This window comes from Podarcis liolepis, assembly GCF_965112155.1.
Source record: "Podarcis liolepis genome assembly, chromosome: Z".
Lineage (NCBI taxonomy): Eukaryota > Metazoa > Chordata > Lepidosauria > Squamata > Lacertidae > Podarcis > Podarcis liolepis.
This window is the reverse complement of record NC_139570.1, coordinates 10,956,268-10,980,523: the sequence shown is the minus strand read 5'-3', so window position 1 is coordinate 10,980,523 and position 24,256 is coordinate 10,956,268. Positions and strand designations below refer to the sequence as shown.

At 44.1% G+C, this 24,256-nt stretch overlaps 2 protein-coding genes across 3 annotated transcripts in view; one reads left to right on the top strand and one right to left on the bottom strand.

Annotated features, from left to right (window-relative positions):
* The window catches only part of ATP1B4 (ATPase Na+/K+ transporting family member beta 4), a 41,462-nt gene extending 36,932 nt beyond the window's left edge, over positions 1 to 4,530 (bottom strand). Inside the window, exon 1 of one of the 2 annotated variants that reach the window (XM_083486562.1) lies at positions 4,387 to 4,530. The gene's annotated coding sequence lies outside the window, so the exon portion shown is untranslated. The remainder of the gene's footprint in view (positions 1 to 4,386) is intronic. The other variant, XM_083486561.1, reaches the window with a different exon arrangement.
* Positions 1 to 16,134, top strand: part of TMEM255A (transmembrane protein 255A) — a 30,531-nt gene extending 14,397 nt beyond the window's left edge. The window contains exons 3-9 of the mRNA XM_083486575.1: positions 2,835 to 2,897; positions 5,608 to 5,697; positions 7,850 to 7,912; positions 8,709 to 8,797; positions 11,719 to 11,878; positions 13,022 to 13,165; positions 15,487 to 16,134. Coding sequence (XP_083342701.1) covers positions 2,835 to 2,897; positions 5,608 to 5,697; positions 7,850 to 7,912; positions 8,709 to 8,797; positions 11,719 to 11,878; positions 13,022 to 13,165; positions 15,487 to 15,645 — 768 coding nt within the window. The 3' untranslated portion in view covers positions 15,646 to 16,134. The remainder of the gene's footprint in view (positions 1 to 2,834; positions 2,898 to 5,607; positions 5,698 to 7,849; positions 7,913 to 8,708; positions 8,798 to 11,718; positions 11,879 to 13,021; positions 13,166 to 15,486) is intronic.
* Positions 16,135 to 24,256: the final 8,122 nt, after the last annotated feature.

Genomic DNA, 24,256 nt, shown 5'->3' with positions numbered 1-24,256 from the left:
CAGGAAACACCATCAGAGGACTCCTGACATATGGTTGTCAAGCCTCTGCTTAAAGACCTCCAAAGAAGGAGACTCCACCACACTCCTTGGCAGCAAATTCCACTGTCAAACAGCTCTTACTGTCAGGAAGTTCTTCCTAATGTTTAGGTGGAATCTTCTTTCTTGTAGTTTGGATCCATTGCTCCGTGTCCGCTTCTCTGGAGCAGCAGAAAACAACCTTTCTCCCTCCTCTATGTGACATCCTTTTATATATTTGAACATGGCTATCATATCACCCCTTAACCTCCACTTCTCCAGGCTAAACATGCCCAGCTCCCTTAGCCGTTCCTCATAAGGCATCGTTTCCAGGCCTTTGACCATTTTGGTTGCCCTCCTCTGGACACGTTCCAGTTTGTCAGTGTCCTTCTTGTACTGTGGTGCCCAGAACTGGACACAGTACTCCAGGTGAGGTCTGACCAGAGCAGAATACAGTGGCACTATTACTTCCCCAAGGATGGGGACCCTGTGGCCTTTCAGACGTTGCTCCCCTTAACTCTAACCATGAGGCATTCCAGCTGAGGCTTGGAGAGCTACAGATTCCTCACCTCTGTGTTAAACAGCTGTATTACACAACATCTTGTTTAAGTCCTTTATAATATTATCTTTTAGTACTCTAAAGTCCACTGTTACTTCCTGCCAGTGTTTAACAAAATCATAGAAACAGATCTGGAAGTTATCCCATCCAGTTTTAAGAATCTTTTATGTACTATAACACTTCCACAGCTTATAGCCGAGAAGGGGAACCTGTGACTTCCCAGATGTTGCTGGACTCGCAACTCCTATCAGTCCTAGTCAGCCTGCCCAGTTCGTAGGGATGACAGGAGCTGTAGCACAGAACATCTGAAGGATGTTCCTGCCATACAGTGAGCCACCATTCTGTCACATTCTAGCATGATTGGGCAACAAAATTCTGGAAGGAGTTGTGCGCAGATAGAAGCAACTTCATTCTCAGTTGATTGACTCCCAACCCCTGCAGCTGGAACCACTAGGAGCAAACTTAGTATACAAATACATCTCACTTTCCTCCCTGCCACATCTGCTACTGTTGGGAAAGTGAGGTACCGCATTTGAGAACATTTGCAACAGAGAAGAATAAAACTACCCTTTGACACAGGGTTACCCTGCCCTTAATAACGCTTCGCTCCTTCAATCATGTCCCATCTGTCATCCATCATGGGCTTTTTGCTAATTTATTCCATTAAGAGCATTTTGGCACTTATACGCTCTGGTGGATGGACAGCTCACTAAGCAACCACTGCGACCGGCAAATGACCCAGGTTATGGGTAATTAGATGCACAGGCAGATGGAATCCATATCTGGATTCAGTGTTCTCTGATCAAGGATGATGTGCTAGTACAAGGGTGAGAATAATGGTTGCATAACATGATGTCCTATGCAACAGTTTTGCTAGCAGAAGCTTGTTATGCAACAGGATGTATTGGGGCAACAGCAGTCTATTCTTTGATCAGCCATGAGAACCACGCCGGCTTGCTGTACCATATCCTGTGTCAAATATTACGCTCGCGCAACTAGTGCACCACTAAGGGACTTGAACTTAGTGCTGCATTGAATTCTTCTCCCTGCCCCCATCCATAATCACTAACTATATAGAGGAGGACAAGAAAAGGCAGCCCATCACAATTGGGGTGAATAAGCGACTTTCACTAAGTCACCTTATGCACTACTCACTGAACGGAAGGCTGCACATTTCTACAGGGATCTTGGCCACCCTGAAGTCTTAATTCTCAAGTAGCAGTGGTGTTTACTAATCAGCACATGGTCAGTTGCCAACAGGTTGGTTTACACGTGCACATATGTCATGTGTTTACTCTCATCAAGACACGTGTGAAATGTTTCAGCGAGGAAGCATTTCTTCCTTGGCTGGTATGAAAACCCTGTTTGTGAAAATTAACTAGTGATTGCACATTTATGCATGCAAGTTATTGCTTGATGAGAGGATAGAATGGGATGAACCCATGTTATGATCATATTAGTTTCTGCAAAGAGGTCTGCAGAATCCTCCTCTTCTTTACAACCTCATCCTTTCCTACTCTTGCACCCAGAGGTCAAAGTTGAGAATCGGAAGAGCTGTTTGAGGCAAGCACCTGGCTCTGTTCTGCTGTGTTGCCCCTAATCCCTGGCATGCCTGTCTTTCTGGGTTCCCAGTAAACAGCAGCTTGTGTAGCTGGGCTGATTAAAGCTGTTCTCCTCTTCCTGTGGAAGCAGCACCACGGGTAGCAATAGTTGTTGCTTTGGTGCAGAAAAAAGACCAAAAATTCTGCCTGAGGTGGGATAGTCTTTATGCTACTGCCAGATCCATGTGATGGCTCTGAGATTGGTGGTGCCTGCCAACTACATTTATTAAGCAGGTATCATAAGAGATGTATGAATAAGAAGTCCTTGACTCAATTGGAAGTCTTCCTCAGTTGGCTACTCCGGTCATGTCAAGCATTTGTAAGACCATTGCTGCATTATTGCCATCAACCTGTATTAAAAATTATTTTTTGCATGCATTTTGCCTAATTTCTAAAAGCTCCTCTTTATTACATGATTTACTTCCACTGGTAAAAATCAGGAATACTGTTGCAATATTTTGGTGATTCTGGTTTTTTGTTTTGTTTTGTTTCTTTTTAAAAAAAATCCTCAGATTTTTAAGGCTTCTGACTGAGTATGTGGTGTGTGGTCTCCCCCCCCCCTCCCCAGCCCTGGTTTCTAATTCTGCATCTGTACTAAATGGTTAAAAATGGATAGATTCTAAAATATCTAAAACGTTTTTTAAAACCTTGCCTTTCAGCTTGGCTTTGGGTCATTTCTTGGAATTATTGGATCAAATTTGATAGAAAATAAAAGGCAAATGGTAAGTTTTTTAAGAGTTGTAAAGTTACTGTCATGTTAAGTTAATTGTCATGTTTGCTCAATATTCCTCACACTGACTGGCAGCAGTTCGCCTGGTCTCTCAGGCCAGGGTCCTTCCCGACCCTACCAGGTGGTACCAGTAACTGAACCCAGGACTCTCTGAGTGCAAAGGATGTACTCTGTCACTGAGATACATGGAGTCACCTAATGAACATTGGAAGCTACCTTAGACCTCTGATCCCCATTTACCTTGGTAATGTCTGCTCTGACTAGCAGCAGCTCTACAAGGTCTGAAGAGGTAACCACCTATTACCCTGACCCTTTCAACTGGAGGTATTGAGAATTAGACCTAGCTATTCTTTTGCTTGCAAAGGATGTCCTAGGCCAAAGTATTTATCTATTAAAAGGTTTATAGCCTCCCCTCAATAAATATTTCCTGGGTGACTTGTAAGCAAATCAGCATTAGAAATACAATGTACAGCAATAAAAACCAACAGCAGATAATAAAAGACAGCAAAAACGTTGAAGCAGAAGCAACCCTTCTCCTAAAAAGCTCAGCATTGCCTCTCAAGCCAGAGGTTGCCGACAGATTGAGCTGTGTGCTTCGCTGTGGCTTGCCAAGGTGCCCATGGACCCCAAAAGATATGTCACTCCTGCCTCTGGCAGTAACCCTTAAACAAGGCCACCACCTTTCCCCAGATGGATGGGTCTGAGAAGCAGGGAGCAAAGCCAGGCCCCCAGGCAGGTGGTTACCCCATCAACTCAACTCGGATTTAGTCAGAGCTATCAGTTTCCCATTGCCTCCGTTGGCAGCAGTTCCATCAGGCTGCACCTCAGGGGAAAGTGGTCCAGCAGGGCCCTCCCGTCTGTTGAACGGCTGCTTTCTGTGGGTTAACAACCTCAAGATCAGCCAGGCCATCCCTGAGTCCACCTGCAAATCCCTCTCCCTGGAGCCACGGTGGGGGGAACTCTAGCCCTCCAGATGTTGGGCCGCAGCTCCCATCATCCCTGATCATTGGCCATGCTGGCTGGGGTTGATGGAGTCCACCAACATCTCGGAAGGCCATAGGTCCCTCACCACTGCTCTATAGGGAGGAGCTTAGAATCCAGACTATGTCATCAACTGCCACAGGCCTGAAGAGGCCGCCATACATAAAAAGAAAGACATCTGTGTAACCCCAGTGGTTGTATATATCTCTACTGGGGTTTTCATTGGCATAAGCAGCTTTCGGAATTCGATCCCTGCTGTTATGTCAAAATAATCAAATAGACGGCCACTTCTAGGCCCCTTCTCTTCCCAGAACCGACTCCTGGAGCTCCACTATATAACTATTTCACAAATAATAACATTGTGAAACAGCTGGTATCTTGAATTGGCTTGCTTCCCTTCCCTTCTCCTCCCATGTTCCTAACCCACAGCTCTTCTCTTAAACTGTATAAACGACCCGTTGTGACGGAGAAGCAGTAGTTCTATGTAATAATGCAAGTACCTTGGGGCAGGTAATCAGGAAGTAGTCAGGTGGAACAGCAGTGGCCTGGCAGCCCCAAGGGATGCTGCCCCAGTAGTCTTCCTCAGTGGCCGGTTGCCCAGGCTGCAGGAGTCATGTAGGGATCAGCTAATCTTGGTCATTCCGTTCCATCTTGCATTCCGAGTTGTGCTTTCAGAATTCCATTCCTCTGTCTTCTGTCATCAGCTCAAGACACTGGCTCTTTCCCTTTTGCCAACCACAGACTTGGGGCGATGCTTCCAGTCCTAACCCTCCCAAAACTTGGGAGAGTTGCATTTTGCACACATGCCTTGGCAATTGCTGTAGCATTGAGTTGAAGGGAGCCTCTATTATTTGTAGGTATTACATAGAGCAAGGACACATGGAAGCCTTTTTAAAAAAAAAAAATGATTTACTGAGAAAGCTCTGTGAGCAATTAAAAGTAGTTGAGCAAGCTGCAATGATGATTGGTCAAGAAAACTATGGCTTTGGGACTCGTTAGCCAAAGATATAAAACAAGACTTGAGAATCTTGTGGAGGGGAGTAGATTACCTATATGTCTTTTTAAAAAATGACAACTGAAGAAGGATGAACAGCAATAGAAACTGACCTCTAGAGTAGGTGTGGGGAACTTTCTGGCTCTGCTGATGTTGTTGAAGTACAACTCCCATCATGGCCAGACTTGGTAGGGTTGATGAGAGTTGTAGTTTAGCAATACTTGGAGGGCCAAAGTTTCCCCACTCCTGTTCTAGAAGTTCACTAGGTCAAAATGTAGTTGCTTATTGCTGTAATCTATTTTTGTATGATAATATTAAATAATAGCAGTAGCCTTTTCGTGAAAATAAGAAATTGTGTACACATTGAATGTTTATTAATTATTTATTGTGTGAGAGAGTGTTTAAGAATCATATGCATAGATGTATTGTGGTATGTGATTTTTTTAAAAAAAATAATACTGTGATTTTCTTGTCATTTTCATATCCAAACATTAATATTTTAAAGGATATTTCATGAGGCAGAAATCTAACCATTAGCTCCTATTAGCAGATTGCGCTGGGTTATTAAACTATACAAACCTGCTTAAAAAAGGAATGGGCAGTTGTCAGCCAGCATATCAATAAATCAGCAACTCCAGAAAATATAATCGGGGATAGGGCAAAACCTTGCATGTTTTCTTTTAATATAGAAGCAGATGACTCCATGTAGCTTTATCTTTTCCCACAGCTGGTTGCTTCAATCGTGTTCATCAGCTTTGGCGTCATTGCTGCCTTCTGCTGTGCCATTGTGGATGGTGTGTTTGCTGCCAGGCACATAGTGAGTACCAGCCGACTGCGATATGTGACTGCGTTGCCACGTCCTCCACGCTTGTGAGCAGGGCTGCATACTTGCATGCCAGAGAGAGCTGCGGGAAAGCACAAAATAAAGGATTTGCATGCAGAATCCAGTTTCTTGGTATTCTCAGCGTTGCTTTTAAAAAGCCAGAGACTAGTCCTCATGCCAATGAACATGCCTGAAAGCATGTGGGCATTGCTCAGTGGGGAGTCCAGGGGACCTCATGAGACCTGGCCTATGCATGCAATGGAATGAGTTGGCAGCAGGGGCGCCATCTCTAGCGGGGCCCGAGCATGCACAAAAATTTGGTTGTGGGTGCTCAGCACGCACTGCAGGGCCCCTGATGCAACTTCCAGTGCATTGCAAAGCAGACGAAGTCACATCCGAGACCTCAGAGATGCTGTCCAACGCCTTGTGAAGTCTCAGAACCTGGCTTGCGGTGCCACTGGAAGTCAGGTTCTGAGGCTGTGGGGCGTCATGACATCACATTTCAACATGATGTCATGAAGTCACATTGGTGTGCTGGCCATCCATAACCTGGGGCCCAAGTTGGTGTCCCTGGTTGGCAGCTTAGGGTGTTCCATTTCAGGCTTCAGATGAGGAGGTGCCGATTTTTAACACTTACCTTCTATTACCTTCTTACCAATTTTTTAAAAAAATCCTTAACCTAACACACCAGGGAGAAAGGTGATAGCCCAGCCCAGTTTGCTTTGCTGGTTTTCTATTTGCATGGTGTGTTTTCGTTTTCATTGTAGAGGAAAAAGCATTTCAAAATGTGACACAAACACACACACACACACACACACACACACACACACGTGGTATAGCCCGTTTTACCACCTCATTCAGCTACAGGTTTAACATCTCTAGCATTTGGGGGGTGAAGTCAGTGCCTGCTATAGCAGCTTGCCCCTTGCTATGACTAGCAGAATCAAAATAAGTTATGTGAAGTAGTTATAATAGCGAGATAAAATGCAAAGTTCTACAGACGCCTATCAGTTTGCATTGGGATGCAGAATCCAGCTTTTCTTTGTGTGAGGAAGTTAGCGGAAGTGACCTGGTCACTTCTAGGAACAACAGTCTTTACTCCTTCATGCATTAACTAGAGCTAAACATGCTAGTTATATCAGGCTGCCTCTCTCACATTTTTCAAAACACAAATATTCCATTGCCTTGCTGTTTCTGTGCCACTTTTGTTCTGCTATAACACAAGAGTGTTCCACAAGAGGACTCCAGTATCAGAGGTATCTGTTGCTGGGGAGCACCAATGAGGAGGGTGTTATTGCACTTATCTTCCTTGGCTGAAGGGCACTGCAGAGGCTTTTCCTGATATTAGCCATTAAGGATGCTGTAATCTGCAATAAAAGCCCAAACAAAGAGCTTTTCAAAGTGATAAAAAATAGGTTGATAATGGAGGAAGAGATGTATAGAAAGGTTGTATTGGAAGTGTACCCCTCCAAGCCGAATCACAAATAATTGCAAGTAACTGCAGAGGGTGCTGAGAACTATTAGAACCCTGTTCCCATCCCAGATCTACACTTCCCAAAGTGGTTTAACAATCAGTGCCTTTTCCCAGTGAATTGTGGGAATTGTAGCTCTGTGTAGGAAATAGCAGGGTCTCCTAAAAATTCCCAGCACCCTTAGCAAACTACAGCTCCCAGAATTCTTTGGGGGAAGCCATGGCTGTTTAAAGTGGTATTATAGTGCTTAGTGGTATTGTAGTGTTAGGGTTGCCATATTTTGAAGAGCAAAAAAAAAAAAAAAGAGGACACATTTGCCGACTTCTACTTTCAACTGTGGATCGCTATGACGACTCTCATTTTACATATGCATGAAAAAGAGGACATGTCCTGGAAAAAGAGGGACATTTGAGAACCCTCGCAGCTGCAGATAGCGCTCAGGAAGGTAGACTTTGGCCTGATCCTTGCAGGCCTGTTCTTGTGCACTACTGGGTGTCGTTTTCCTTTGTGCTTCCTTCAAGCAGGTGGTAGGATGTCTGAAAATATGGTTAATTTGAGCATCTGCCCACTGTTTCAGCAAAAATAAAAAATAAAAAATCAGGGTTGATTCACTTCCTCTTTTTTCATTTTTTTAAACTCTACCCTACTATTTTTCTTATTTTTTTTTTTTACAGGATCTCAGACCACTGTATGCAGGACGATGTCACTACTATTCCAAAAGTACAGCTCAGCCAGAGGTAGGTAACTCATGTTGCTGTTCTCTCAGTTTCTGCAACATGAGTGAACAGGAAATTATGGGGGAAAAATGGGGGAGAAATGCAGTTTGGCTGGAATTTTAATGCAAACCTACCTAATTCATGCTTTCTAAAACAATACACAAACTGAAACACAGCCATCCTTTGAAATCTGCACTTCTCCAAATGTTGGGATGCAATTCTCCAACCAAATAATTGTGTAAAAAAAATGTGCATGTTAAGGGAAAGTGTGCATTTAAAAATGTGTGGAAATAATGTATAATATTGCTTTGCAAAAATGTGTATATCAGACAAAATTGTCTACAAAAATGTGCATGTTAGGGCAAAATTGCACTAAATTTTTGAGAGGACTTTTTGAGAGGATAAGCACTTTTGAGAGGATGCAGAAACATGGAGAACTGAGCTGGAAAAATGAGAAAGAGAGAAAAACCCAAATTGGCAGATTTGTTGATCTCTAAAGTTGCCTGTTCAAATACTCCACCTGTCTGGTCTGCAGGAACCAAACTTTTCCAGCCCTTCAGAAATCCTGTTCTCATAAACAGAAAATGATGTTTCTAGACTGTACGACTACAGGGGGAGGAAAGCACATGCTCCTCTGTGTTAAAAAAATAAAATCAGTGCATATTGAAAAGTTTGTTGCATGCTCTTCCATTTGCAATTAAGCAGAAGTGGTACAAATCAGAAATGGGCTTCTGGAAATGCTGTAGGAGCAAACCTGCCAGTTCCCAAAAGAGGTGGCCTTCAGCTTCTGTAAGCCCTGTCTCTGTTGTTCAAACAGGCAGTCTGCCACCCCCAGCACCGCAGCCCCTGCACGCCCAAGATCAAAGGCAACACCTGCTTCTGCTGCGACCTCTACAACTGTGGGAGGTGAGTGACATGGAATAGCCTCACCTGTAGGCAGAGAGTGAAATGGGGGAGCTCAAGCCCCTGGGTCAATCCTGCAGTCTTGAGTATGAAGGAGTTGTTTCAGGCTGAGACCCTCTCTGCACTATACATTTAAACAATATCACTCCACTTTAAACAGCCGTGGCTCTCCCCCAAAGAATCCTGGGAACTGTAATTTGTTAACAGCACTGAGAGTTGTGAAAAGGTAAAGGACCCTGACAGTTAAGTCCAGTTGCAGATGACTCTGGGGTTGCGGCGCTCATCTCGCTTTACAGGCCGAGGGAGCCGGTGTTTGTCCGCAGACAGTTTTTCCGGGTCATGTGGCCAGCATGACTAAGCCACTTCTGGCGAACCAAAGCAGCGCACAGAAACGCCGTTTACCTTCCCGCCACAGTGGCACCTATTTATCTACTTGCATTGGCATGCTTTTGAACTGCTAGGTTGGCAGGAGCTGGGACAGAGCAATGGGAGCTCATCCCGCCGTGGGGATTCAAACCACCGATCTTCTGATCGGCAAGCCCAAGAGGCTCAGTGGTTTAGACCACAGCACCACCCACATCCCTGAGAGTTGTTAGGATTATCCCCTCGCAGAGCTCCACTTCCCAGAATTCCTTGGGAAAAGGGATTGCTTATTAGACTTCTCTGGGAATGATAGTTCTGTGAGGGGAATAGGGGTTTCCTTGCAACTCTCACCACCTTTAACAAAAAACAGGTCCCAGGATTCCTAGAGGCAAGCGATGACTAAAGTGGCATTATACTGCTTAAAGTGTAAAGTGCAAATGAGGTCTGAGCTTTGTGCTACAGAGATAACTTTTAGTGGGTCATGTCATTCAGCTGGCAGCCAGCAAAGTCAGATCGTCCCTCTGTACTCTTTTCTGTTTACTGTTCTTGGTGGTTTACTTAAAGTCAGGAGGGTTTAATGCAGCCTGCCAAGGTTGGGTAAGCATCATTAGGTACGGTAATTAACTGGTGGGTGGTTTCACCCACCTGTCAAAGTTGGCCCACAGGGTGGAGGGAGATAAAGATCTGGCCCAAGAAGATTCCCCACCCCTAGGGTATAGGGTTGCAGCCTGAGCTGCAGATCCAAAAGTCCCTGGTTCAGACTTGTTGACTCACTAAGTGACCAGAGACTAGCAGCGTTGTCATGTGCCTTATTCCCCACATCTGAAAAATGGGGGAAATAACACTGATTTACCTTACAGTTAAATTATGTTTGTGAAAAGATTTGAACACTTGAAAGTGCAAAAAAACCCCTGTTAGATAGCTCTTTTTAATGTTGAAACAATCAAAGCCATCTGAAACCAGAGCAGCAGAAAAATCCACAATGGACTCCTTTTTCTGCAACAGAAAGACTAACTGGTCCCCAAAGGCCCTCCTGAAATACTATAAATTTACCAGTGATATAATTTACCAGTGATATAAGATGATACAGTGATATAAGAAGGGCCCCTGCTGGAAAAGACCAAGGCTTATATCAGGTGTGGGGAAACCTTTGTCCCTGCAGATTTTGCTGAATTAAACTCCCATCACCCCTGGCATTTTGTCATGTTTGCTGCAGCTGATGGGGGTTGTAGTTTGGCAACATCTGGAAGGCCAGTGGTTCCCCACACCTGGCTTAACACATCCCATTCCCTCTTTTCTACAGTAGGCAGTCAAGTGCCTCTAGGAAGCACAAAGCAGAGCACAAAAGGCAATAAACAATCTCCCATTGTTTCCCATCTCAAGCAAATGTTATCTAGAGACATGCTCCCCCTGATCCTAAAGATGGCACTTAACCACCTTGATTAGTAATCATTGATAACTTTTATCTTCCATGAATTGGCCTAACCCCCCTTTAAAACCCATCTAAGTTGGTGGCCATCATCACACAACTTGTGACAGCAAATCCCACTCTTTTAACTTTGCACTCTGTGAAGGAGTGCGATTCTGCCAATGGCATCTATGAGAAGAGAATGAAGGACCAGATGGGCCTTTGGCCAAATAATAATAATAATAATAATTTATTTTTAATTAACTAATTAACTAACTACCCAGAGTGGCTGGTTTCCCCAGCCACTCTGGGTAGTTCCCAACGGAATATTTAAAACATAATAAAACACCAGACATTAAAAACTTCCCTAAACAGGGCTGCCTTCAGATGTCTGCTAGTTGTTTTATTTCCTTGACATCTGATGGGAGGGCGTTCCACAGGGTGGGTGCCACTACTGAGAAGGCCCTCTGCCTGGTTCCCTGTAACCTCACTTCTCACTGTGAGGGAACCGCCAAAAGGCTCTCGGCGCTGGACCTCAGTGTCCGGGCTGAATGATGGGAATGGAGACGCTTCTTCAGATATACTGGGCCGAGGCCATTTAGGGCTTTAAAGGTCAGCACCAACACTTTGAACTGTGCCTGGAAACGTACTGGGAGCCAATGTAGGTCTTTCAAGACCGGTGTTATGTGGTCTTGGTGGCCGCTCCCAGTCACCAGTCTAGCTGCCGCATTCTGGATTAGTTGTAGTTTCCGGGTCACCTTCAAAGGTAGTCCCACATAGAGCGCATTGCAGTAGTCAGGAGATAACTAGAGCATGCACCATACTTGGGAGACTGCGGGCAGGTAGGGTCTCAGCCTGCGTACCAGATGGAGCTGGTAGACAGCTGCCCTGGATACAGAATTGACCTGCGCCTCCATGGACAGCTGTGAGTCCAAAATGACTCCCAGGCTGCGCACCTGGTCCTTCAGGGACACAATTACCCCATTCAAGACCAGGGAGACCCCCATACCTGCCTGCCCCCCTAAACAGTAGTTCTGCAGGACTCTTTTATGTTCTTACGTCCCTCTAGCAAAGGTGTCCCAAAATGAGGATTATCTACTGAAATATGTTTTGCCTTTTTGAAAGATGTTTTGCCTTTCTTTGGATTGAACAGAGTGGAGATTTCCAGTGGTTATTACGAGTACATTGACGTCAGCAGCTGCCAAGATATCATTCACCTTTACCACCTGCTCTGGTCAGCAACCATTTTGAACATCGTGGGCTTGTTTCTCGGGATCATCACTGCTGCAATCCTAGGAGGCTTTAAAGATATGGTAAGAGGATGTCCATAGGAAACGTAGACAGGTAGAAATTTTTATTTATTTCAAGCGTGTTGTGCCACTTTTTAGAGCTATGTGCTCACCATGTGGTGTGCAAAGGAATGAGAGACAAAGTACAAATAGACCAGTGTTTCCCAACATTGGGCCTTGAGCTGTTTTTGGACTACAACTCCCATCATCCCTAGCTAGCAAGACCAGTGGTTAGGGATGATGGGAACTGTAGTCTGAAAACAGCTGGAGACCCAATGTAGGAAACACTGAAATAGACACAGCAGAAGATAGAGAGATTAAAAATGAGTAGCTGCTCTGGAGACCAGAGCAATTTTGGGTGGGCACCAGTTAAAGGTGATGAGACATTTCTGGTAGCTACTAAAGGCAGCCATGAAGTGTGAAAGGCTTTGTGGCCTCCCTAAATGCCAGAATTCAAGTGGCAAGGTGCAAGTCCATCAGGAAGGTGTTTCGTAGTTTTCAGAGCCACTACAGGAAAGGCCGTGTTTCTTGTGCATGACGACCAAACTCATGGGTGGGGAATCTTTTTGTCCTGGCAAGTCAGATAATTATATCCTCCCACCTGTAGGCCAGCTTTGACAGGTGAACATGACTACACACCTTTTCCATCTTCTGTCATCCTATAGATCTCAGGTAGATCGTCCCACCCACCTGTCAGAGTTGGCCCACAGAGTAAAGGCGATTGAACTCCCCCATGCATTAGCTAATGGGCAGAGGGATCTAATCTTACATTCTGCAGGATTTGGGTGCATAGGAGAGTTCCTTACACACCTGAACCAACTAGGACGGAGCTCCTCCCTTTTCAGATGATGCACAGGAATATTTCAACCCTGCTTTTTACAGCCATATACCTGATGTCATATAGGATGTCAGGGGTGGGACTGGTGGGTGTGGTTTGGGAAGAGCAGCCCAGCTGCCCAAATGAGAAGGCCTCTCAGGCCAGATTTGGCCCATGGCCAGGAGGTTCCCAACAGTGGGACACTTGAGAAGGACCCCTGAGGTAGATCGTAGTGTACAGGCAAGATCTGTTCTTCTCCCATTTCTCTTGCAGTATTCTGATCTCCTCTGGCCATTTGAATAAATGGACCACAAGCTAAGTGAGTTTTCTGTTTTCCATTGTGTTCACAGACTCCCTCACTTCCTGCTATAAACTGCACAGTTGAAAATGCACGGCCCACTGTATCTTACTACTCGAGACCCCAGGTGACGTCATACAATACATATTACCACAGCACGCCTCACCTGCCACCGTATTCAGCATATGACTTCCAGGTATGTTGGGTCAAATGGCTGCTGTGCTTACTTAAGAGAGTAATCTGCTTTTTTACAGAGGGGGTGCACCATCAAGCAGTTATGTTACAACTGCCTCTTTTTTCTATGCAGTCTTTTATGTTCCATCTTTTGGAGGACAGAAAACTATTTTGCCTTCGTCTTGCTGTCATTTCGCCTCTGTTCCTGGCTCCAAATTTCACTTTTTTTTTTTTGCAACTTTGGTGAAACACATTTCACTTTTCTGCTCAGTTTCAGCCTGTTTAATTGTAGAGAACCTGTGGGCCTTCAGCTGTTATGCGGCTTCAACTCCCATCAACTCCCAGATGATATGGTTGACAATCAAGGAATGATGGGAGTTTAGCTCAGTCGGTAGAGCATGAGACTCTTTGGGCAGATATACACTCATGTATGCAAAGGGGGAATGCATGTTAAACGTTATAGAATGTTACTTTTAATATCGTCCTAGCGGGTGGCACTGTGGGTTAAACAACAGAGCCTAGGACTTGCCGATCATAAGGTCGGTGGTTCGAATCCCCGCGATGGGGTGAGCTCCTGTTGCTCGGTTCCTGTTCCTGCCAACCTAGGAGTTTGAAAGCACGTCAAAGTGCAAGTAGATAAATAGGTGCCGCTCCGGCGGGAAGGTAAACGGCGTTTCCGTGCGCTGCTCTGGTTCACCAGAAGTGGCTTAGTCATGCTGGCCACATGACCTGGAAGCTGTACGCTGGCTCCCTCGGCCAATAAAGCGAGATGAGCACCGCAACCCCAGAGTCGGTCACGACTGGACCTAATGGTCAGGGGTCCCTTTACCTTTAAATTTAATAATGTTTAAAAGATCGATGTAGTTCCAGCCTTTATCTCAGGGTTGTGGGTTTGAACCCCACGTTGGGCAAAACATTCCTGTATTGCCCAGAGTTGGATTCTATAGTTCTAATCTGGAGGGCATCAGGGTTCTCACTACTGGGGTAAATTGATCCTCCTCTTCCTGCCATGATCTTCATATTTCACCAAGTTGGTCCTTGAAGCTGGCATGGGGGAGTAGGGCATGAAACTTAATTTTTACAAATTTCTTCAGTAAGAAGTCTTAAATATGTGTTTTGGGGTGTGAGGAATTCAAATCTGCTATTATTTTTGTGATTGGACAACATTTAGCTTGGCAAGTCTGTGCCTGATGAAGAAGCACATAAACTGCTTTCGGAAAACCAAAGAATTCCAATTTTACCTTCTGAAAATGTCAAGTGCTAAATAATAGGAATAATAAATACAAATAATATAAACATACAGTATAACTGCAAGTACTTGACAGTCTCTTTTAATGATTTCTATGCAATTTCACACACATTTTACTTACCCAAGCGAAACTAAATTATATTAATTTAACCAAAATATATTTTGAATTCCCAAGCTATGTTACAACTTTTTAGCACCCCTCATTCTGGAATTCAAAAGCTTAAAAATTCAACATGCCCTAGTGGGGGAGGTGAAATAAAGATAAACTCTCCCTGAAATGCCTCATAGCCAGGTCGTAAAAGGTAAAAACCAGCGCCTCGTCATGTGTGGAATTCTTGTAAGGACCTTGTACTGGGCTACTGGGCTACTGGGATAGCTCAGTCAGCAGAGCATGAAATGCTTCATCTCAAGGTGGCAGGATCAAGCCCCACATCGTGCAGAAAGATTCCTGCATTGCAGGGCGTTAGATGACCCTTGTGGTCCCTTCCGACTCTACAGTTCTATGAAGCAGGGATTTATATACAGTAATACCTCCGCGAACATCCGCCCTGTCGACTATCCATTTTGGCGAATGTCCGCAGCAAACCCAGAAGTACTGGAACAGGTTGCTTCCGGGTTTGCTGCTTGCGCATGCGCAGAAGGGCTAAATTGTGCTATGCACAGAAGCACAAACCACTCCACGCGCATGCGCAGAACGGCGCTTTATCGAGCATCCCTTTTGTTGAGCGTCCAGGGCTCTGGAACGGATCCCAGACTCAAAAAACAAGGTACCACTGTATATAGTTCAGAAGTGCATGACCTAGGAAGCTATTTTAATTCCAGGTCATATCACTGCTACAGCTGGCTCAGTACGGGCTGCACTCACTGGCAGTGGCTCTCAGGTAAGAGGTATCACCTGGGCTGGGGAGGCCTGCCCAGGTAGAGAGAGACCTGAGGGCCAGAAATAGCGGCCTAGAGTCCACATTTGGCTCTCAGGACTAGGATTCCCACTCCCACGGTGGTGTTGACAATGCTAAGCTAGAAGGACCAAAGACTGGGCTGTGCTTGAGGCAGCTTTCTCTGCGCTGAAGCCACCTCTCTCCCTTTTGTTGCAGCATTCCAGTGTCTTCCCGGCCTCCACACCATCTGGCCTTTCTGACGATCCTCTGTCGGTGTCGCCGTCGCCAAGCTACGTCTGGTCCCCTACTGCTCCTCCTCGTTACTCCCCTCCGTATTTTCCACCTTTTGAAAAGCCACCACCTTACACGCCATGAAGGACGGGTAGAAACTGTGCCACTAATTGTGAAACCTTTTTGTACTGGAGGGAGGGTGGGGAAGAGAGAGGGGGCACACTTATGACATAGCATACATAATCCATTTAAAATAGGGGAACCCTGCAACAGTCTTCCCATAGACCAGGCCTAGGCCAAATTGATGCTAAGTGCCAGCAGCAAGAAGGGACAAATCCTGCATTCAGCACCTGCAGTCTTGCTCTGTTTGCTTCTTCAAAATCCATCGTGATTAGTTGGCCGCTGTGGACTTGTTGCTTTGAGGGTTTGGTCACTTTGAGCAAATTGCTGAAAGTGCTGTGTGGCTAATCAGGCACACCCTGCTTTTCTAATTCCTAATTCCTTTTGTCCTCTTTAACAAAATTGCTGGGCTCAGTGGAATGTAGCTGACGGTGAAGATTTAAAGGAGGAACCCAAGAGCTTGAGTGTATGAAATGAATGCTCTAGACCAGTAGGAGGAATTATTAATAATAATAATAATAATAATAATAATAATAATAATAATAATAATAATAATAGATATATGAAGCCTTAATTTTGCACACTGAAAATAGGCCTTTGAATGGGAATTGAAGGTCACTGTAGATGCAGCTGTTTGTTAGGCAATGGCATTCTACTGACACCTAGTGACATTCTGTGAGCATTACCTCACAGTAGAAAAACAAAGGTTGCTTCACACACTAGTTTTTATCTTCACATATGTTGGTGATGGATACATATAAACCGGCCTTTATTTTCCTAGTTAGGTTTTTAATATAGCCACAATCAAAAATAGGTGCTATGCCAAATATTTTCTGCTCTTTTAAACAGCACAAGAGCCACACAGTTTGGCTGGATGCACATGATCAAATGTAACTTCCCCCTCTTTCCTTGCAAGAGGATGCTAATTAAGCTGCTTAGCACCTTCAAGCACTGGATTTCCATCATTTGTTCCAACATAAGCCCTGTTTGGGTGTTCAGGCACTCTGCATGTAAACAAACACATGTAAGAGATGTGGGAAGGGGGTGCCAAAGCCACCCCTTACAGCTCATCCTCCACACCCCATTTTATATTAAAGTTCTGCAGCTGGAGGTCTTCCGTACTCACAGTGGCTGCTTCTGCTGCTCAGTGGTAGGGCATTTGCCCTGCATATAGGAGTTCCAAGGTTCAGTCCCTGGCATTACTGTGTAAACCGTTGCCTGCAATCCTGGAGAGCTGCTGCCAGGCAATGTACACACAATCATCAGCTAGATGGACCATTGTTCTGATTCATTATAAGGCTGGCTCCCCATGAAACTGACACAAATAGGAGGGTTTAAATAGTGCAAGCAACTCAGCCTCCACAAGAAGAGGAGGCTCCCCACCTGTCTTCACACCACTGGAGTCCCTCAAGTAGAGAGTGTTCAGTGTAGCCGTTTTAGGACTCTTGGGTGATCAGGAACTGAGGCTAACATTAACTGTCCTCTAAGCTGTGCAGCGAGACCTAGACTGCATGCCTGCATTATTCATAGGCTTACATAGTCAGCTTCAAATGACACACAACTCTGCATGCAGAATCCTCAGCTTCTACAAATCCTAGGAAATCGTGGTCTGATTTACACTTTATGTTGCAGTCTCTCATACATCTTAATAGGGAACACTCAAATGTTTGAAGCAGGTATGTACCGTATTTTTTGCTCTATAAGACTCACTTTTTCCCTCCTAAAAAGTAAGGGGATTGCTGCTTTCACTGCGCAGCGATCCCTCTTGCTGTTCTGGCTTCTGAGATTCAGAATATTTTTTTTCTTGCTTTCCTCCTCCAAAAACTAGGTGCGTCTTGTGGTCTGGTGCGTCTTATAGAGCGAAAAATACAATATATAATTGCAAGTCGGCATCCCCCCCCAAAAAAACCACGGATACTTAGTGAATGTTCTCTGTGTCTTCTTACAGATCTCTCCCCTTATTTGCAAAGTCCACCACAGTATGAAGTGGACCGTAGATTCCTGCTTTTAAAAAACAAACAAACAAACAAACACCTTAATGAATTTATTATAAAGGGCTGCTTCTGCTTGTGACTGAGTTCGAAGCAAGGGGATTTGCCCCGAATAAGAAAAACTAGTATTTTAAAGAACAATGCAGTTGGAAAGCTTTTAGCTTTCACAGCTCTAGCAATTTAGAAAGTTGCATTTTGTATGTGTGGCCGGTTTGGTGAATTGGACCATGGTTCACTGCAAACAGCAATGCAGACCTAGGTTCAAATTCCCACTGAGCTGCCAGCCTAACCTACTTTTTGGCGTTTGGGAGGAAAACACATGAAAGAGATTTTACTGCAACATTTAAATACCTGAATTGTGTAATTGCTTCATGGTAGCTAATCAAGTCTGTATTTTAAGCTACAGATAGGTAGCCGTGTTGGTCTGCCATAGTCAAAATAAAAAAATTCCTTCCAGTAGCACCTTAAAGACCAACTAAGTTAGTTCTTGGTATGAGCTTTCGTGTGCATGCACACTTCTTCAGATAGGTATCTGAAGAAGCGTGCATGCACACGAAAGCTCATACCAAGAACTAACTTAGTTGGTCTTTAAGGTGCTACTGGAAGGAATTTTTTTATTTTGTATTTTAAGCTGTAAGAGATGGAGGAGTTTGGGAAGCCATGCATTGCATTGCTTAATAGAGGGGTATCCAGTGTGCTCTCCAGATGTTTCTGAGCTACATCATTCTACACCATTGGCCATGCCTGCTGGAGTGGTAGTTGTAGGCCAGCAACATTTCCAGGGCGCTACATTGGCTACCCCAGGCTTAATATATGTGCTAAGCATCTTAATACTGATACTAGGGAGCTCTCAAGACTTTGTGAGCTTGTGTGTCCTATCACCAATTGAGTGCTGTTCTGGGTTGTGGCCAGAGACTGAATGCTATTCATTCTGGGGAGGTGGAGAGGAAAGAGTTGTACAAAAACAGGTATCAGAGCATGTTCTTTTCACCTTGTCAATTCATTCACCAGTTCACTGTTTGCTTGGGATTCACAGAATGCTTTGCACAAACTAGGGTTAGCCAGCATGGTAGACTCCAGACACTGGGCTGCACCTCCCCGATCTTGCAGGCCAACCTTATTGTGTAATGTCACAGAAGCAGGTGGTAAAAAAGCCTGAGCTGAAGAGTTGTGCATTTCAATAGCCTGGATCTTCTCTTCTCATTAAAGCCACTGCATCGACATCACGCTAAAGCTGCAAGGCTGTATCTACTTACTTTGCAGTAAGCCTAATCAAATTCGGTGAGATTTACTTCCAAAATAGCCAAAGATAAGAATGTGGTATAAAAGATTTTCATTGCCTAAAAACCCATTGCCTAAAATCATCTGAGGATTTTAAGAGATGTTTTCCATCAGGGCTGGGGAACCTGTGGCCCGTCGGATGGCATTGGACTCTAAATTCCATCAGACAGCAGTCGTCATCAGCGACGCCAAAAGCTGGAGACCGGCAACTTGAAGTCCACAGGTTCCTCAGAGTAGCTTCTAGTTCATTCGGCATTATATAAAACGGGCGTGCTCTCTTGCATCATAAGCCCAAGGTTTGCCAAAATGTTGTGGTGTTCTCATTCCCATCTGCAGGGCTTTGCTCAAGGTTTGTCAGGTTTCAAAGCAACTTAAGCAGAGCAGTTAAACACATCCTTGCCCCATGTCCACCTTTTCTCCAGAATATCTTGGGGCACGAGCTTTTTGGAGTGGGAGGGTTTGACTCTGCACTAAGATTTCATTAATTGTGTTAACCTCATTTGTATAGCAATCCCTGCTATCATACTCTTAAGAGTCTGCTCTAGAACAGGGCTGGCCTCTAACAGTACCTTTAGATTTCATTATCATTGAGTGCCAAAGACATTTGAACAAATGGAATGGTTATGTCACAGTGTCCTTGCTGCTTTTTAAAAAGTCTCTTTTTTTACATGAAGAAAATAGCAGTTATCTCCACCCTGGTGACCAGGTTGCTTTTTAGCTTTGATAGAAGTGTATGCAATCACCTGTAAATGTAAACACAGAAGTCACATGCGCTGTATTACCATCTTCAAATCCATTTCTTGTGAGAATGTAATGCACACATGGTTCATGTGCCCTCGGAATAATTTATAAAAATAAAAATGGTAAGAATTTTGTTTACGTTTTAATTTTGTGGCAGGGTTAGCTGGTTCCCAAATTCTTATCCCTATAAACGGCATATCTGCCTATATACATAAAAACCTAAGGCTGTCACTATACAGCCCCATTAAGAGAATGTGTAGCACCTCCTAACTTGGATTTGCATCGATTCAAGGTGGAGGAGGATGGAGAAGACAGGTTTTAGAATGGTGGCTATAAACAACAGCAGAGGTATGAATAAAGCAGGGTTGGAAGGATGCAGAAGAGCTGTGTATATGGGTGGGTGGGGGGGCCTTGAAGGAGCTGTGGAGGGTTGGGCAAGGAATAAAGGAAGGCAGTAGGTGAGCAATACAAGTAGGAACAGCAAACCCTAGCATGCTTTTTAAAAGGAACAGCATGCTTAAACAGCCTGGCCCTGAACTCTCATCTGCTGGCAGTACAAAGGGTTTCACTCCCAGCTATACAAAGTGTTTAAGGAGACATGGTGCCTTTCAAATGCTGTTTGACTACAACTCCTATCAGCCCCAGCCAGCATTGCCAATGCAGAGGGGTTACTGGGAGATGTAGTCTAATGATATATGGAGGGGCACCATGTTGGGGACACCCCCATGTTTGCACAGAAACATGGCTTCCATTATAATCCCGCTTCTGCAGCTGAATTTTGGTCACTGTAAATAACTGCAAGAATTCTTAAGTACAGGCTTTTGACCAAAAGAACTTAGGCAGAGAAGGAGAGAGGTGGGGTGAGCTGCTTGTATTTAAGGCCCTGGTAACAAAGAGAAGTATTTGAGGGTGAACATGAAAAGTACGCTGCTTCTTTTCACAGCCAGCAAACAAATGGAGGGCCAATAAATGAGTGGTAGGTCACACTCTGCATTCAGATCCCAGGCTTAGAGTTTAAATAAAGATCAGGTAGCAGCAGGTGATAGGGAAAATACCTGCTTGATACTGGGTTAGATGGGCAAATGCATCAACTTGGAGCAAGGCAGTTTTCTATGCTCCTAAAAAAAAAAGGTAAAGGGCCCCTGACAGTTAAGCCCAGTCGCGAACGACTCTGGGCAGCTTATTTATTATTTGTGCTCATAATGGTATTGGGGCAGTTATACGCAGTCGTGCTTTCCATACTGATCGAGCCTGCAACAGTCTGGGGACAGATACAGAACATGCACTAAGTGGACATGTAGCATCGTAGCATCAAGCCCTGCTAACGTTTCATACTACAGATGTCCTGGTTTATTTTATTTTTGTCCTAGTTGTTCTGCTGTAGTGCAAGAGTGCCCCCTCCAGATAACATTGGGGAAGCATCACAGAACTACTAGTACAGCAGAATAATAATGCACTGTTATTGCATAAAGACATGTTGCAGAACACATTCACAAAAAGACACCAATCTAGAGGGGCTGAGGGACTTTCTCAACAAGGGAAATTTGGGGGAAATGTTGGGTGTTCTGCTACAGGGTGCCTTCTCAGCTCACATGGGCAATAAAGGCCTAGCCAGTGAATTGTGTGAACCCTTGAAAACACACCATCTGCTGCAAAATGGTATGTGTGTGTCTGCAGTAGATGCTCTGAAGTTCCACAGTAAAGGAGCTGACGTGGAAAGTGCTTCCTAAACAAAAACGTTTTTAAAACCAATCACCTATATAAAACACAAGCTAAATGAATGGAATAATAACAAAATGACTCCACATTCTTTTACAGCCAAAAATATGTGCACAAAAGCAGCCTCTCTCGTGTGTAGCTGGTACCAATGTCCCGTTTGCGTCACAGTTTAACTCTCCTGAACTGATAGGTCCATCTTTTGATGTACAGCTCGACCCAGGGTCACCAATTGTCATAAGGGACAAGTAGGTTGTGCCTTGAGTTGGATGTAGGGCTCTGAGAATTACTCCCAAGGGAGAAGAGACACTGGGTAACTTGATTGCCTCCACTGTAGGACACCAGGTCTACCATGCTTCCCTTCCTCATCTGGCATCAGGCAACAGCAAATAAAGAGATGCAAAGCAGAGCCATTCCATTGCCTTTTCTCCCTGAATTGTTTTAATCCCAGCTGGTTTTTATAATTCCTGTTTAAGAATACTGCTTGTTGGCTCCCCTCCCCCCCCTTATGTCTTCTAGAATGCAAGCCTTTTTGATAAGCTTATGTAAAGTGCTCTGGGATACTTTCTGTTGTTGTTTTGCTAAACTGCAGGGTTAGTCTGAATAAATAATATATTTTGAAAACAACAACAGCAAAACCAATTAAGATTTTGAGACATACTATATAAATGAGCTAAAACAATGGTTTTTCATTGGTAAATAAAGGTAAAGGACCCCTGGATGGTTAAGTCCAGTCAAAGGCGACTCGGGTGCAGCGCTCATCTCGCTTTCAGGCAGAGGGAGCCAGCGTTTGTCCACAGATTTCCATGTCATTTGGCCAGCATGACTAAACCGCTTCTGGACCTGACATTGGACCCCACAGACTTGTCATTGTCCCTATTCATATTAATCGCCTCTTTCCTTCAGTTTATGCCTGCAAAGGAATCCAAATCTGACTTTCAAAAACTGGGCAGCAGCAAAAGCCATCCATCCATGAACAGCAATCCCAGAAACAACTGTTTTTGTTTTTTTCTCTCAATAATAAACTGTTTGCGCATTGGGAAAATTAATAGCTTTTTATTTTTTTGCCATACAAAGCTCTAAGAACTAAAGGTCAAGTATTGGTTAATGAAAAGCAAAACACAATTCCCAAAAAAGTATGTTAAGGAAAAAAACTACAAATTATATACATTACAGTACTGTATTGATTCAATATTATTTTTTAAAAAAGGATAAAGCTCAGTAGAAACCAGTATGGAATAAACCACGGCCCCCACCCCTTAAAAAAAGTTCTATGCTTTAGTAGGAAATAAATACGCAATGCATTGATATTCCCCCCCTTACGTGTTTTAATTTTATACTGGAATGTCATGATATGGATTATGAAAATAAATCATTAAGGAGAACTTAACACTCTCCTACCCACCTCACCCTCGCAATACCACTTACTTGGACTTAAGGGTTGTTTGTATACATTACAGTGGTACCTCGGTTTAAGAACAGCCCTGTTTACAAACTATTCGGCTTACGAACTCTGCAAAACTGGAAGTTGTGTCCTGGTTTGCGAACTATACCTCGGTCTAAGAACAGAATCCGAACGGTGGAAGGCCTCCAGCGGCAGGAGGCCTCATTAGGGAAAGAATGCCACAGTTTAAAAATGGTTTCTGTTTAAGAACGGACTTCCAGAACGGATTAAGTTTGTAAACCGAGGTACAACTGTATACAGAAAGGTGATGGCAGAATCAAAGACTGTACCACCTCAGTCTGCAGGTAGGTCAGGTGCATAGCTGTCAACTTTCAGATTTGAAAATAAGGGATCAGCAGGCTCGAAAATAAGGGATCAGCAGCCTCACCTGTCCCAGGGACAGTCTACGGGATATCTAACAATCTGGGATAGCAGCGGGAAGCAGTGGGAAACGGCGCTGGAATAAGGGAATAAGGGAAGGTTGGCAGCTATGGTCAGGTGTCATGCATTAAACTTGCAAGAAGAGGGATATGCTGCATGCAAGGTGATGGGCAAAGCACTCGAAAAACACAAATGCAGACTGATGTGGTACTTCCAGAAGTGTGCCACCTTATTCTGGGTAACGTGCAAGATGGACGCAGCAGAACTCACCTGAAACAAGTTCAACCAAAATCAAGAGCACTTAGTTCCAAGCAGGACACGTTTGGAATGGTGTCAATAAACCACTATTATTTTAACCTTGAGTACAGATTTGCTATGGGGTTTCTGGTTAATATCTAGCTCTTCTGTACAAACACATTTTTAGGTTACAGTAACCTTCCTCCCCACAGTCAACATGCTAATATTTACAGAAAGGTGATAAGTGAGGATAGAAACCAAAGGTGTTTCTTTTTAACCCTACAAAAAGCAAAAGTCAGGTAGGTGCTTCAATATCGAAATGATAGGGTGTGACACAAAAATGGCTGAAGGTACAGAAAGGGTACAGCGTCATCTCCAACCCATAATTACTAAAAGCAGAGGATTTCAAAAATATAAACACACTTTATACGGACTTTTCAACTTTGGATACTAAAACTTTCTTCCTAGGAAAAGCAAGGAACCTGAGATGCCTGCATGTATGATTCTTCTACCGAAAACATAAAGCTTGGAACCCTATTGTCCAGTTTTCTTTTACAATAGGCTTCTATAGGCATGATTTGGGGCTGTATCCAACATGAAGTCATACTCAAGAGTAGAACCACTGAAAATAATGGGCGTGAACAACTTAGGTTCATTAATTTCAATCAGCCTACTCTTGAGTAGGATACGACCCCTTTAAGTTTAAAAAAGTTTCAGCAATTATGTCCTGGTTCTCCTGAAATTACCAGGGAGCCTATATCTGCAGTGGTGGAGTGTAGGACAGGGACAGAGCTGCGAGCTGGAAGGGATGAGGATCATTTAGTCCAACTCCCTGCAATGCAAG